The following is a 12,234-nucleotide window of genomic DNA, read 5'->3' as shown; positions in this document are numbered from 1 at the left end:
CTCACATAAACATGTACTTTGATGGGTACACCGGCTCAGCTGTCTCTAAACGCAAATAGAGCCACTGCCTCGTGTTGGTAATGCAGAAGAGCATCTCTGGATACACGGCATTGCGCCTTGACACAAATGGGCTATAGAAGCAGACGACCATCTTGGGTGCCACACCTGTCAGGTAAGAATAGGAGACTGAGGATACAGCTGACGCCAAAGTTGGACAATGGAAGAATGTTGTCTGGTCTTTTTGCCTCACAGGGTTCAAATCCAGTGTCTTTTCTGTGTGGAGTTTGCTTGTTCTTCTTCCTGCCCTCTATCAGTGATAGTTGATGTTGTGATAGTATGGGGGATACTTGGCACACTGTGCCCATTAGTACCAACTAAACATCAACTAACCATCGTTTAAAAACCACAGCCTGCCGATCACATCCATCCCTTTGTAAGCACAGAGTACACATCTTCCAATGGCTGCTTCCAGCACGATATGACATTATGTCACAAAGCTCAGATCATCTCAAACTGGTTTCTTGAACAAGACGATGAGTTCATTGTACTCCAATGTCCTCAACAGTCACCAGATCTCACTCCAGTAGAGCACCTTTGGGATGTGGTTTAACAGGAGATTCATATCATGGATGTGTAGCTGACAAAACTTTATCAACTGAGTGATGCTATCATTTCAATATGGACCAAAATCCCTGAGGAATGTTTCCAGCTCCTTGTTTAAAGTAGAAATTCAGTCAATTTTCTTGTTTATTAATAACTGTAAAGGCACTTTATTATGATGACACCAAATGAGCATTAACAATAAAACATGAAATGGAAAAAACACTGATTTTTTTTATTTTTAGCCCAGGCTGTATTGTTTGCTAATCATTAGTATAACACATAGAGAAATAAAATATAACGTGAATTACTCATTATAACATTTAACATAAAATATAGCTGAACAGTCAAAATAACATTAAGGGCTACAAACAAAATTGCAGAAAATCTGTAAAATAATGACTTTATTGGAGAGTGATGCTTGTCTCTGAGCATGTAAGTGATGTGGATCATAACTGAACATTTAACTGCGAGTGATTAGTCATTTTACACAATACAATGCATACAATACAAGGCAATACACTTGTAATAAGTCTATCCATCCATCCATTCGCTTCCGCTTATCCTTTTCAAGGTCGCGGGGGGCGCTGGAGCCTATCCCAGCTGTCATAGGGCGAGAGGCAGGGTACACCCTGGACAGGTCGCCAGTCTGTCGCAGGGCTAACACACAGAGACAGACAACCATTCGTGCTCACATTCACACCTATGGTGTAATTTGGATTAATCAATTAACCTATCCCAGCAATCTGCATGTCATTTAATGGTGGGAGGAGTACCAGGAGGGAACCCAAGCAAACACGGGGAGAACATGCAAACTCCACACAGAAAGACCCCGGTCTGATGGTGGAATTGAACTCAGGACCACTGTGCCTCCTTGTAATAATTTCCTGCATCACAGGCTCTTTGGCTTCTGATTCCTGGTCTTTAACTTCTGACGAACGACTGCAACAGTGGTGAAGAAGTTTCCCGCGAAGAGAATAAGGAAGCAGAGCCCACACACTGAAACCTGGCATGACATTAGAGCATAGAGAACATGAGTAAGCAGAAGAGGATGAGTCGTATCCTAAACACACAGTTACCAGCATGTAATCTGTGCTAATGGTGACTGGATGTCACATAGAAACTGTAAAACCCGGTGTGTATGAGACCACTGACCTGCCATTCTTTACACTCTGGGAGCTGAGCCATTCTGAATAGAGACAGCCCGTTGAAGAGCTGCCAGAACTGAGAGACAAAACACGAAGCCTCAGGGTTTGTAGTAGTAGTGATTGTAGTACGCAGACACAGAGGAATGCTAAAGATCGAGTTGCTATCAAGATCAGCAAAAATCCAAACACTGTCTCCAGCTGCCTAAATACAGTCGATATTAAGTCTTACATGACATCAGCATTTTTATCAGTGCCTATTCCATCTAAACCAGGAGTGTCAAACATGAGGCCCGGGGACCAGGAAAGGCCCGCAAAAGACCTGAAACAGGCCAACTGGACATCTTGAGAAAATGTGAGGGAGAGAATAGATTTTTTAACAGCTGTCTCACTTGTCATAAGTTTTACAGTTTTTCCCATTGATAAAGACACCCCCCACCTTGCCATTCACCTTACACCAAAAATAATTAAATTACCTGTTTTTCCATTATGATGGAAATGTCTCTTTTTTGTTTGCTTCTTTTTGTTTTTTGTTTGATTTACAGTGAGTTAGCAGTAAAAAATAATAATACATTTTTTTTATTATTATAGGACAGTCTGGGTAATGAACCAGCAGAACTTTTTCTGTAATTTTACACACATTATTCATGTTTTTGAATGGTCCTGCCCATTTAACATCAAAGTAGCCTGTATGTGGCCCACGGTGTAAAATGACTTTGACATTCCTGATCTAAACCATGACAAAGCATGATTTTTTTTTTCTTTTTAAAAAAATGCAAAATAAGAAGAAGAAGCTTGTCAGTGTCACACAGACTGTACTCACATGACCAAAAAACAGGAAGGGTAAAAGAAACGTCAGCCCTTTCCACATCCAGGACTGAAATCCCTCTAAATACAGAAAACACACAACAGTTTTCTATTTTTGTAGGTCTGTTTTTACTTCCATATATGATTACAGCGAGGCCTGTGGTCACATTTCATTTAATGAATATAAAATCTTTTTTTTTTTTTTGCCTGTCCCGTTTGGTTCTTTTGCCATCAGAATTATTGTCTAAAGGCGAGGAAAGATGCCCAACGGATTTACTTTACCAAACTGACCATCCCAGCCTTGCCGTAATGGTCTATTTGATTCACCTTTTATTGTTTATTTAATTTATTTTTTTATTTTCACTTGCTAGATACGGGACAGACTTGAATGAAGAAAAGAAAAGGGAGAAAGGAAGAGGGGGAAAAAACTGCGGAGAAGAGGGACGGGGATAAAGGGCAAAAAAACAAAAACCAACTAAATAAGCAGACAAAAAAAAAATACATATACCAATCACCTGGATCACCTGTTGAGAAAGAAAAAAGAAAACAAGCAGAAGAAAACGAGAGCAATACAATAAGCAACATCACGATGATCTATGGGAATATAACAGTAAATACTAAATATTAAACATTATTGTGCAGCACGTAATATCGACAGCGCACAGTGTGCTTTGAGGTAGGAGCCAAAAAGGGTGTAGTTTGTGTGTGTGTGCACCTGTGAGAATGAATAATGAATATAAAATCTGCCTGCTACGAGTGTCTCACCAACAGTCAGATCCATGTTGTGTCTTTCTCCCAGGGCTCGCAGTCTGTACAGACATCCGCTCTGATAATAGCACTGCAGACACTGAACGAAACCTGAAGCAAACAGTGATCATCAGGGTTTTGTTTGGTTTGAAAAAGTGTTAAGAGATATGTTCTAAAACACTTCTTCAGCTGAGAATCAGATAGGAAGAACACACAGTTTTACTTGTTGCTTAGCAAGGGCAGCTCTGAGCTCTCGCATGAGAGTGAGTGGGTGTTTGTTCCTTACATTGGAATGTGGAGGTGTATATGTATGTATGTGTGTGTGTGTGTGTGTGTGCGTGTGTGTGTCAGAGTGTGACCCTATAAACGACTTCCCTAAACCTGCTGGTCTGGAAAATCCAACAGTTCATCTATATGTAAAAAAGGCACATAGACTAAAACTGACATAGCTACGTTTATCCTCCCGTAAAACAATAAAAGAAGGTACGACCTTTCCCGTGCTCCCAGGATGTGGTTGTGAATGCAAGAGCACTCTGCAATGCACACAAAGCCTTTGCAGAGTATTAAAGATCGCACATCCTATCACTACCATATGTAAACTTATGATATTAAAAGATTATACTGACTACTAAGTACAATTTTCTATTGACAAAAAGAAAAGAAAAGAAAAGCTGGAAGTGTGAAATAAATAAGACTTACTTTGATACAGAGAGTAGGCGAGGAACTGGTTCCTGAACATGTGGTACAGGTTTCCCTCTGGCCTTTGAGGATTAAAGGGAGGGCATTTGTAAATAAAGATTTAGAGTTTAAATGTGTTTTAAAGAGCATCAGGGTTTTGTTTTTTTAACCTATTCTACTCACCAAGTCAGCATTACACTGGACAAAACCGCTGATATGTAGTGATGAAAAACCCACCAACCTTTGATTCTGTAATGCGCAAGTTCTTTAATAAATAGGTCGTAGCAATTTATGAAAAAGATGATCGTGATTGGAGGTGCTGACCTGGAGCCATTGGTGATGAGGATACTCTCCCTGATAGTTAAGGTACAATAGTACCACACCAGCAGAAAATTGAGGATTACGTCAGAAAATCTAAAGCCAAGTGTTACGTTTAGAGAAACAGTGTCAGCTTGTATCTCACACAGTTGCATTCAGCTATTAATGATGACATTACGCCTTACCTGTAGCTCACAAAGAAATAGCAAATGAAGGAGAACAGCAGCAGAAGGACTGTGAGGCACAGCTTGAACTTCTCATATTCATCTTTGTAAGCAAATCTGCAAAAGCATAAGTTCGGGAAGAGTGAAGGATTGTCGAAATCCAGCAGCTGAGGACAGCTGTGCCAATGAAAGCACTTATCTGAATATTAGAGGTGTGGCTGGATAAATAAAAGTGGTGCTATAAGAGTGAATCAACAGAGAAAAATGCAAAAGTCAAATAATTATACTCGGCGCTTTGGGTTTGATGGTCAAACTTACTTTGACTGCTTGTTGAAAAGCGTGACATTCACATTTCCAAGAACCAGACTGAGGTATAGGCTGTAAGATCAAACAACCACATGATTTTTTTCTCTTTAGGTTAAAAAAGTGTTTTATTTAATGAAAGTCAGCTTATATTTTAAAAGCTATTGATTACCTATTTTTCTTGGGAAGGAAAGCCTCCATCTGAAAGAAAGCATTTGGTCGAATCTTGATTTTCTCTTTTATTTCATCCAGAATCCTGGCATCTTCTTCTGATGACCCTTTGCTGGATCTGACAAGTGACATAAGAGCACAAGATAACTTTGCATCATTGAATTGTCTCAGCCACTTCTAAAACCAAAGATATGACTGTTGTTGTTTATTTCTTCGCCAGTGAGGACACGTCAAAACTACTGAGTCTAATTCATAAAACCTGGTGGAAAGTTGGAGCAAATGCAAATTAAGGACCCAAAATGAACTGCATGGCAGCATGCACTCCCTAAATGTTTTCCATCATACTGTCTGTGACGATATGTGTGTAACCTGACTGGCTCTATTTTTTCCGTAGGCTAATTCACTGTAAAAGTCCGTTTCAGTCGGAGGTTCTGAAACGGGACTTTACTGGATTATTAAATACTGTAAACTCTCTGAATGCAGCTGTATTCATCAGTGGACCTGTACCACCGGTCAGAGGAGGAGACGAGAGATTCAGCAGGTTGTTTACACTGAATAAATGGCTTATATCAGCATGTGCTGACCACTCAGTGCATTTTATCGACAACTTTAATATTTTTTGGGAACGCAGGCATCTGTTCAAAGCAAATGGATTTAATTTTAACAAGTCAGGGGTGAAACTGTTCACCTCCAACTTGTTTTATTCCATACGTCATCCATCCGTGCTTGGTGCCAAGGCTGAGATAAACGAGGAGTTATCTCATAAAGAGGAACAAACAGTACTCCAAGAACAGACAAAGGCCAGCAGAAACCTTGAGGAGGAGCTCCATTTGCCCCCACCCGGGAAGAGCCTCAGAAAGGAGAGACATCCATGGCATCTGAGGAAGAGCCTCAGAAAGGAGAGACATCTAAGGCAAGAAGAGGGGTCCCTATTTGCCTCCAACTCTCTCAACAACACCAACGACCAGGACAAGGGACCACGACCTTCCCCAGTCCCCCAAACCCCTGACAGGCCATCACCCTCCTCCCCCTCCCTTTCTCCCTCCTCCCCACACCTGAAATTCACTGAGGAGATGATGGAGCGGGTCAATGCTGGGCTCAGATCTACCCCCTGTCCCAATCCCTTTTTGTCCCCCATAAACCCCCCACCAGAGCGGCCAAAGGTTCGCCATCGAGCCCCACCCTCAACAGAGCAATCGAAGTCACATTGCCCAGCCTCGCCCCCCTTAGTTCCTCTTCATGCCCTGTCTCCGCAGTCTGATATGTGATGTGTGAAGGGTCCGGGCTGTGAGGATTATGGCAGTGATGACTTTTCCCAGGAGAAGCTGGGACCTTGTTTACTAGAAGGTTTTAAAATTTCTGTACCTTTAGGTGACAGGAGACATGTGGCCTGGTCAAAACACAGAGAGCTGCACTCTAAAAGATCTTTAAACATAGTAAACATACCTTGTGTGCCACAGACTGCTCCCAAACATGAGGGGACAAGTAATACCTCTAAAACACTTAAGTTGGCTTTATTAAACATTAGATCTCTAGCTGGGAAAACATTTTTAATTAATGATTTAATCACTGAGCACAGCCTTGATTTTATGTTTTTAACTGAAACTTGGTTGGACCAAAGTAACAGTGGAGCTGTTCTCATCGAGACGACCCCTCCTAACTACAGTTTATCAGTGAGGTCAGGGCGAGCAGGAGAGGAGGGGGGGTTGCTGTCTTATTTAATGAATCATTTCAATGTAAGCAGCTGTCTCCTGGAAGTTTTCAGTCTTTTGAATATGTGGCTTTACAGCTGAAGGCCCCATCCAAAGTTGTGTTTGTTAATGTTTACAGGCCTCCCAAATGCTGCACAGACTTTTTTAATGACCTCAGTGAACTGCTGTCTGTGATCTGTGTTGATTTTGACTGTGTAATTATTGCTGGGGATTTTAACATTCATGTGGACAACCCTCAGGACAAAGGGACTAAAGACCTGAGTAACACTCTGGGCAACTTTGGGCTGACTCAGCATGTAACAGAGGCCACACATAATAGAGGACACACTCTTGACCTACTGATCTCCAAAGGCCTGAGCATTTCAAACGTTACTGTGTCTGATGTGGGCCTGTCTGATCATTACTGTGTTTTCTTTGAAAGTAAAATCTCAGCCCACACAAATATATCAACAACAGTGATCACAAAACGGTGTATAACTGAACACAGTAGTGCAATTTTTAACCAGGTCTTCCCATTAACACCTGACCTGCCCAGAGGGTCAGTCAATGAGCTCGTCAATAGCTTCAATGCTAAAATGTTAAATGTAATGGACACTATTGCTCCCATTAAGGTGAAGGTTATCTCTGGAAGGAAAAAGTCTCCATGGAGAAACTCCACACTGGTGAAAAATGAAAAAAGAGAGTGTAGGAAAGCTGAGCGCAGATGGAGAAAAACAAACCTCCAGGTTCACTATGACATCTATAAAGAGAAACTTCACAATTATAATTTACAACTGAGGAGTGCAGGGAGGTCCTACTTCTCTGACATCATCACTAAAAACAGCCATAATGCTCGGGTCTTATTTTCTACAGTTGACAGGCTAACAAACCCTCCTGTGTCAGTGGCAGCTGAACTTCATTCGACCATGGCCTGCAATGACTTTGCCAAATTCTTCACTGAAAAAATCCAAAAAATTAGACAAGCAATTGGTACATCAACAGCAGATCCAGGATATGTACCGTGTCCACCAAAAAACTGTTTAAACACTATGAAACAGTTTCAACCTATTAACAGCAGAGACCTGGAGGACATCTTAGGTCAACTGAACTCCTCCTCCTGCTGTTTAGATGTCCTGCCAACAAGTTTTTTCAAAAAGGTCTCAAAGACTTTAGAGTCAGACCTGTTACAGATCGTCAACTTTTCTTTATTATCAGGTGTGTTTCCAGAACCACTAAAAACTGCTGTAATTAAACCTATACTGAAAAACGACAATCTTGACAAGACACAAATGAACAACTACAGGCCGATCTCAAATCTCCCGTTTTTAAGTAAGATCATTGAAAAAGCAGTTTCCCAACAGCTCAGTTACTTCTTAAAACAGAATAATTGCTACGATGCCTTCCAGTCAGGTTTTAGACAGAACCACAGCACTGAAACCGCTCTGACCAAAGTGTTTAGTGACATATGTCTGAATACAGACAGTGGAAAAATGTCAGTCTTAGTTTTACTGGATCTCAGTGCAGCATTTGATACAGTTGACCACAACATATTACTCAAACGACTGGAGAACTGGGCAGGTCTTTCAGGAACTGTACTAAACTGGTTCAAAACATACGTAGAAAACAGGAAATACTTTGTATCAATAGGTAACTTCACATCTGAGCAGACAAGTATCACATGTGGAGTTCCCCAAGGTTCCATCTTGGGACCCCTTCTGTTTAACATCTACATGCTCCCACTGGCACAGATTATAAACAACAACAAAATAAACTATCACAGCTATGCAGATGACACACAAATATATATCACAATGTCACCAGGAGACCGAGGCCCTGTACAGGCTCTTGGTAAATGCATTGAGGAAATCAATGACTGGTTGTGCCACAATTTTCTCCAGCTAAACAAAAACAAAACTGAGGTAATAGTCTTTGGCGCCAAAGAAAAACGATTACAGGTCACCAGAGAACTTCAATCTATACATCTAAAAACCACAAACCAGGCGAGAAATTTGGGTGTAGTGATGATGCAGACCTAAACTTAGAGAAACACATTAAGACAATAACAAAGTCAGCTTACTATCACCTCAAGAATATATCAAGGATAAAAGATCTGATGTCTCAACAGGACCTGGAAAAACTAGTCCATGCATTCATCTTTAGTAGGCTTGATTACTGTAACAGCATCTTTACAGGTCTACCTAAAAAATCAGTCAGACAACTACAGCTCATTCAGAACTCTGCTGCTCGAGTCCTCACTAAGACCAAAAAAGTGGACCACATCAGTCCAGCTCTGAGGTCCTTACACTGGCTGCCTGTCCGTCAGAGGATAGACTTTAAAGTTCTGATGCTGGCCTATAAAGCTCTGAATGGTTTAGGACCAAAATACATCAATGACCTCCTGACCCAGTATGAACCATCCAGATCCCTCAGGTCATCTGGATCCGGTCTTTTATCAGTTCCCAGAGTCAGAACCAGACACGGAGAAGCTGCATTCAGCTTTTATGCTCCTTATATCTGGAACAAACTCCCAGAAAGCCTCAGATCAGCTGAAACACTCAGTTTATTTAAATCCAGGTTGAAGACTCACCTGTTCTCAGCTGCATTTGAATAAAGCACCAAATCCACACTTTAAGCTTAAATTTCAAAACTTACATTTAACTACTGATTTTATCTACTGTTCTGATTTTATCTGTTTTGATTTTATATACTGTTGTTTGTTTGTTTGTTTGTTTGTTAATTAGTTAGTTAGTTTATTTGCTTGTTTTATTCAATTTTAAATCATGCTTTTTATTTGTTCTTGTTTCTAATGTCTCTGTAAAGCACTTTGAATCACCTTGTTGTTGAATTGTGCTATACAAATAAACTTGCCTTGCCTTGCCTTAATGCACTAATTTTAATTTACACAGGTCTTTTAAATTTCTTTGTGGTGTCATCCACCACAATTAATATTTAACTAATTTAGTAAGTAAGTAACACTTGTGGTGAACTGGTGAGTGTGCCAACGCTATAAAACGTTCAAATCATAAATTTAGAACTGCGATAGTATTTCAGTTATGTTCTGTCGAGGTTCTTTTTTGCTTGTTTTTTGTGGAAATGTGATTTTTAATATTTGTATGGCTATTTAAAACAGTTTAGGATTATAGGCTGTGACCTGGACCCCTGCAGGGACTAAAGACTTGCAGCCAGTGTTAATGCTGCTCAGCCATTGGTCTTGTAGCAACACACTGGATGAGGGTTATGGGAATGTGGGACGAGGTATAAAGCCCAAGTTTCTCGGGGATGTGTTCATTTGAGTGTGAGTGTTAGAAAGAAAGCACTTAGGTGTAGGAAAGTTTTGTGTGTGAATGAGGCATGTTGTATAAAGTTCTCTATATTAGTTGTAAGACTCAATTTAAGGCTTACACACCTGAAATGAGCAGAACTCCCCACAATTCTTATGATGCAACACAAGATATAATTTACGTTGTTGTACATCTGTGTACGTGTGTATCTCTAGTTGTGACTCACACTTACTTTTTCACCAGTTGGGATATCTCAGTCAGTCTTGTCCTCTGACGGGAGATAGAGGAAGAGCAGTTGTTTTGCAGTTTGGAAAGTTCATCCAGTTTCTTTAAATACATTCTGTGTGTCTCCTGCAGGACATTAAGAACACAAGGTTATAAACAACAACACAGGAAACATATCAATTAGAAGCAATATTTCAACTTTTTCAGCTTTCTGTGGATCTGTAAAAGAACATCATATATTCAATATACAGTGCAAGGCTGTCCCGATTATGGGCAGTTTCTTACCTGAAGTTGCTGATACTCTTCTTCCAGACCTTTCCATTCCCCCAGGATGTTTTTCAAATTTTCTGACATTTTGTAAACAGTAGCGCTAAAAACAGCACATCAGCTTAGGGTCGATGGTGTTCGAGCACCATGAAATGAGTTGAAATGTGATGGCGAAGTATTCCCAGGGTGTGGATCACGTCTCCATGTGCAGTTGATTGCATAAAGTGAACTTTGACTGGTACAAATGTGCAAGATTTTGTCTTGGACATTAATCTCTTTTTATCACAGTGTTAATTTATCACCTGCAGAGCTTAAGGTGGCAGGTCATTGTTAACTGCATTGCAGTCTTCACTTTTGCCATAGTACATCCAGCTCCATGCTATTTAACACACTTATATTGCTACATGTTAGCAGCATCTAGTGGATTGTATTGGACTACTGCAAGCCATACTTGTGTAATTTTATTGTGACATAAGTTGTATTTTTGAATAATCTTCTTCTTTCCTGGCTGCTGCCTTTAGGGGTCGCCACACAGAATCATGCCTCCATCTCACCGTATCACTACGATCCCTCTGTGTGCCCTTCTTTACTAGATCCATGAATCTTCTCTGTGGTCTTCTTCCTGACTGGTGGCTTCATCAGCATCCTTTGTCCAATATATCTACCATCCCTTCTCTGCACATGTCCAAAGCATCTCAGCCGAGCCTCTCAAACCTTTTCTTCAAATTAATCAACCTGAGCTGTCCTGATCTACTCATTACTACTCTTGTCCATCCTGGGTCTTCCTCCTGTCATTTTAGTCGTGCCACTGTCTCCAAACTATGCATCATAGCAGATGGTCTCACTACCATCTTGTAAACCTTCCCTTTCACTCTTGCATCCTTCTGACGCAAATCAACCCTAACCCCTTCATCCACTCTGCCTGCACTCTCTTTTACTCCTCTTTTGTGCACTGTGCTTGTTGCTTTGGATGGTTGACCCCTGGAATTTAAACTCATCTACATTTACTACCTTAAATCCATGCATGTTTACCCATATCCCTGTAATTCACAGTGTTGGGCAAGTTACTTTGAAAAAGTAATTAATTATAGTTACTAGTTACTTCTTCAAAAAAAAGTAACTGAGTTACAATATTCTAAAAGTAATTAATTACTTGAAAAGTAACTATTGTGTTACTTTAAAGAAAAATGTTTAACCCTCTGGAGTCCAGGGTGTAACTGGCCATTTTTAACTACTTTTGATTTGACTTCTACATTTCACCTTTAAAAACAGTTTATTTGCCTTGTTTGGTATCATTCTTTTCAGCACAACCTCACGTGTCTGAATTTACAGTCATGTTTTCATTTTGACACACCATATTAACACAATTGATCTAAAATCAGACAAAAAACATAAAACCAGAGTAGAAAAGGTTATATTTTTTACTGTAATAACCACACACATGTTTAATGAATCATATTTCATAACTTTAAATGCAAATATAAATTGTTAATTTTAAAATCATATGTACAAGTTTTGCAAACAACAAAGTTACTTGCAGCCATTTATCTTTTACCTTTTTAAAAAAATAACCATTCAAACTATCTACATAACAATCAGCTGTTCTGCATTCAATAAGATGCCACACAAATTATTTGTGCCACTCCAAAAAAATAATTTCTGTCCACTATAAAGAACATCACAGCCTGATACCTGCAGGTCTGACAGCAGCAGCAGTATCACTCCTGTTTTCATTCAACAGTCGCCTCATTGTTCTGACACACAACACAAAACTATCCACAACACTACACACTAACTACACAAGACAAAACATTAACTACACACTCTAAACACACTA

At 40.0% G+C, this 12,234-nt stretch overlaps 1 protein-coding gene across 1 annotated transcript; it reads right to left on the bottom strand.

The window, feature by feature from the left end:
* Positions 1 to 1,295: 1,295 nt before the first annotated feature.
* tmem120ab (transmembrane protein 120Ab) lies at positions 1,296 to 10,484 on the bottom strand. Its single transcript, XM_026192695.1, has 12 exons — positions 10,416 to 10,484; positions 10,138 to 10,256; positions 4,935 to 5,051; positions 4,778 to 4,837; positions 4,481 to 4,576; positions 4,302 to 4,391; positions 4,161 to 4,226; positions 3,999 to 4,060; positions 3,318 to 3,410; positions 2,569 to 2,633; positions 1,756 to 1,824; positions 1,296 to 1,606 (listed from the first exon to the last, which is right to left on the bottom strand). Exons 1-12 carry the CDS (start codon positions 10,482 to 10,484, stop codon positions 1,493 to 1,495), a joined length of 1,020 nt encoding a protein of 339 aa, XP_026048480.1. The 3' UTR covers positions 1,296 to 1,492.
* Between the last annotated feature and the right edge of the window lie 1,750 nt (positions 10,485 to 12,234).

The sequence above is a fragment of the Astatotilapia calliptera genome, chromosome 14, assembly GCF_900246225.1.
Source record: "Astatotilapia calliptera chromosome 14, fAstCal1.2, whole genome shotgun sequence".
Lineage (NCBI taxonomy): Eukaryota > Metazoa > Chordata > Actinopteri > Cichliformes > Cichlidae > Astatotilapia > Astatotilapia calliptera.
This window is presented reverse-complemented; position numbering and strand designations above follow the sequence as displayed.

Coding starts and splice junctions, on each gene's coding strand:
- tmem120ab (XM_026192695.1), bottom strand. CDS start 10,484: ATGTCAGAAAATTTGAAAAACATCCTGGGGGAATGGAAAGGTCTGGAA. Junction 4,392..4,480: donor TATTTCTTTGTGAGCTACAG/GTAAGGCGTAAT, acceptor ACTTGGCTTTAG/ATTTTCTGACGTAATCCTCA. Junction 4,227..4,301: donor CTCATCACCAATGGCTCCAG/GTCAGCACCTCC, acceptor TGCGCATTACAG/AATCAAAGGTTGGTGGGTTT.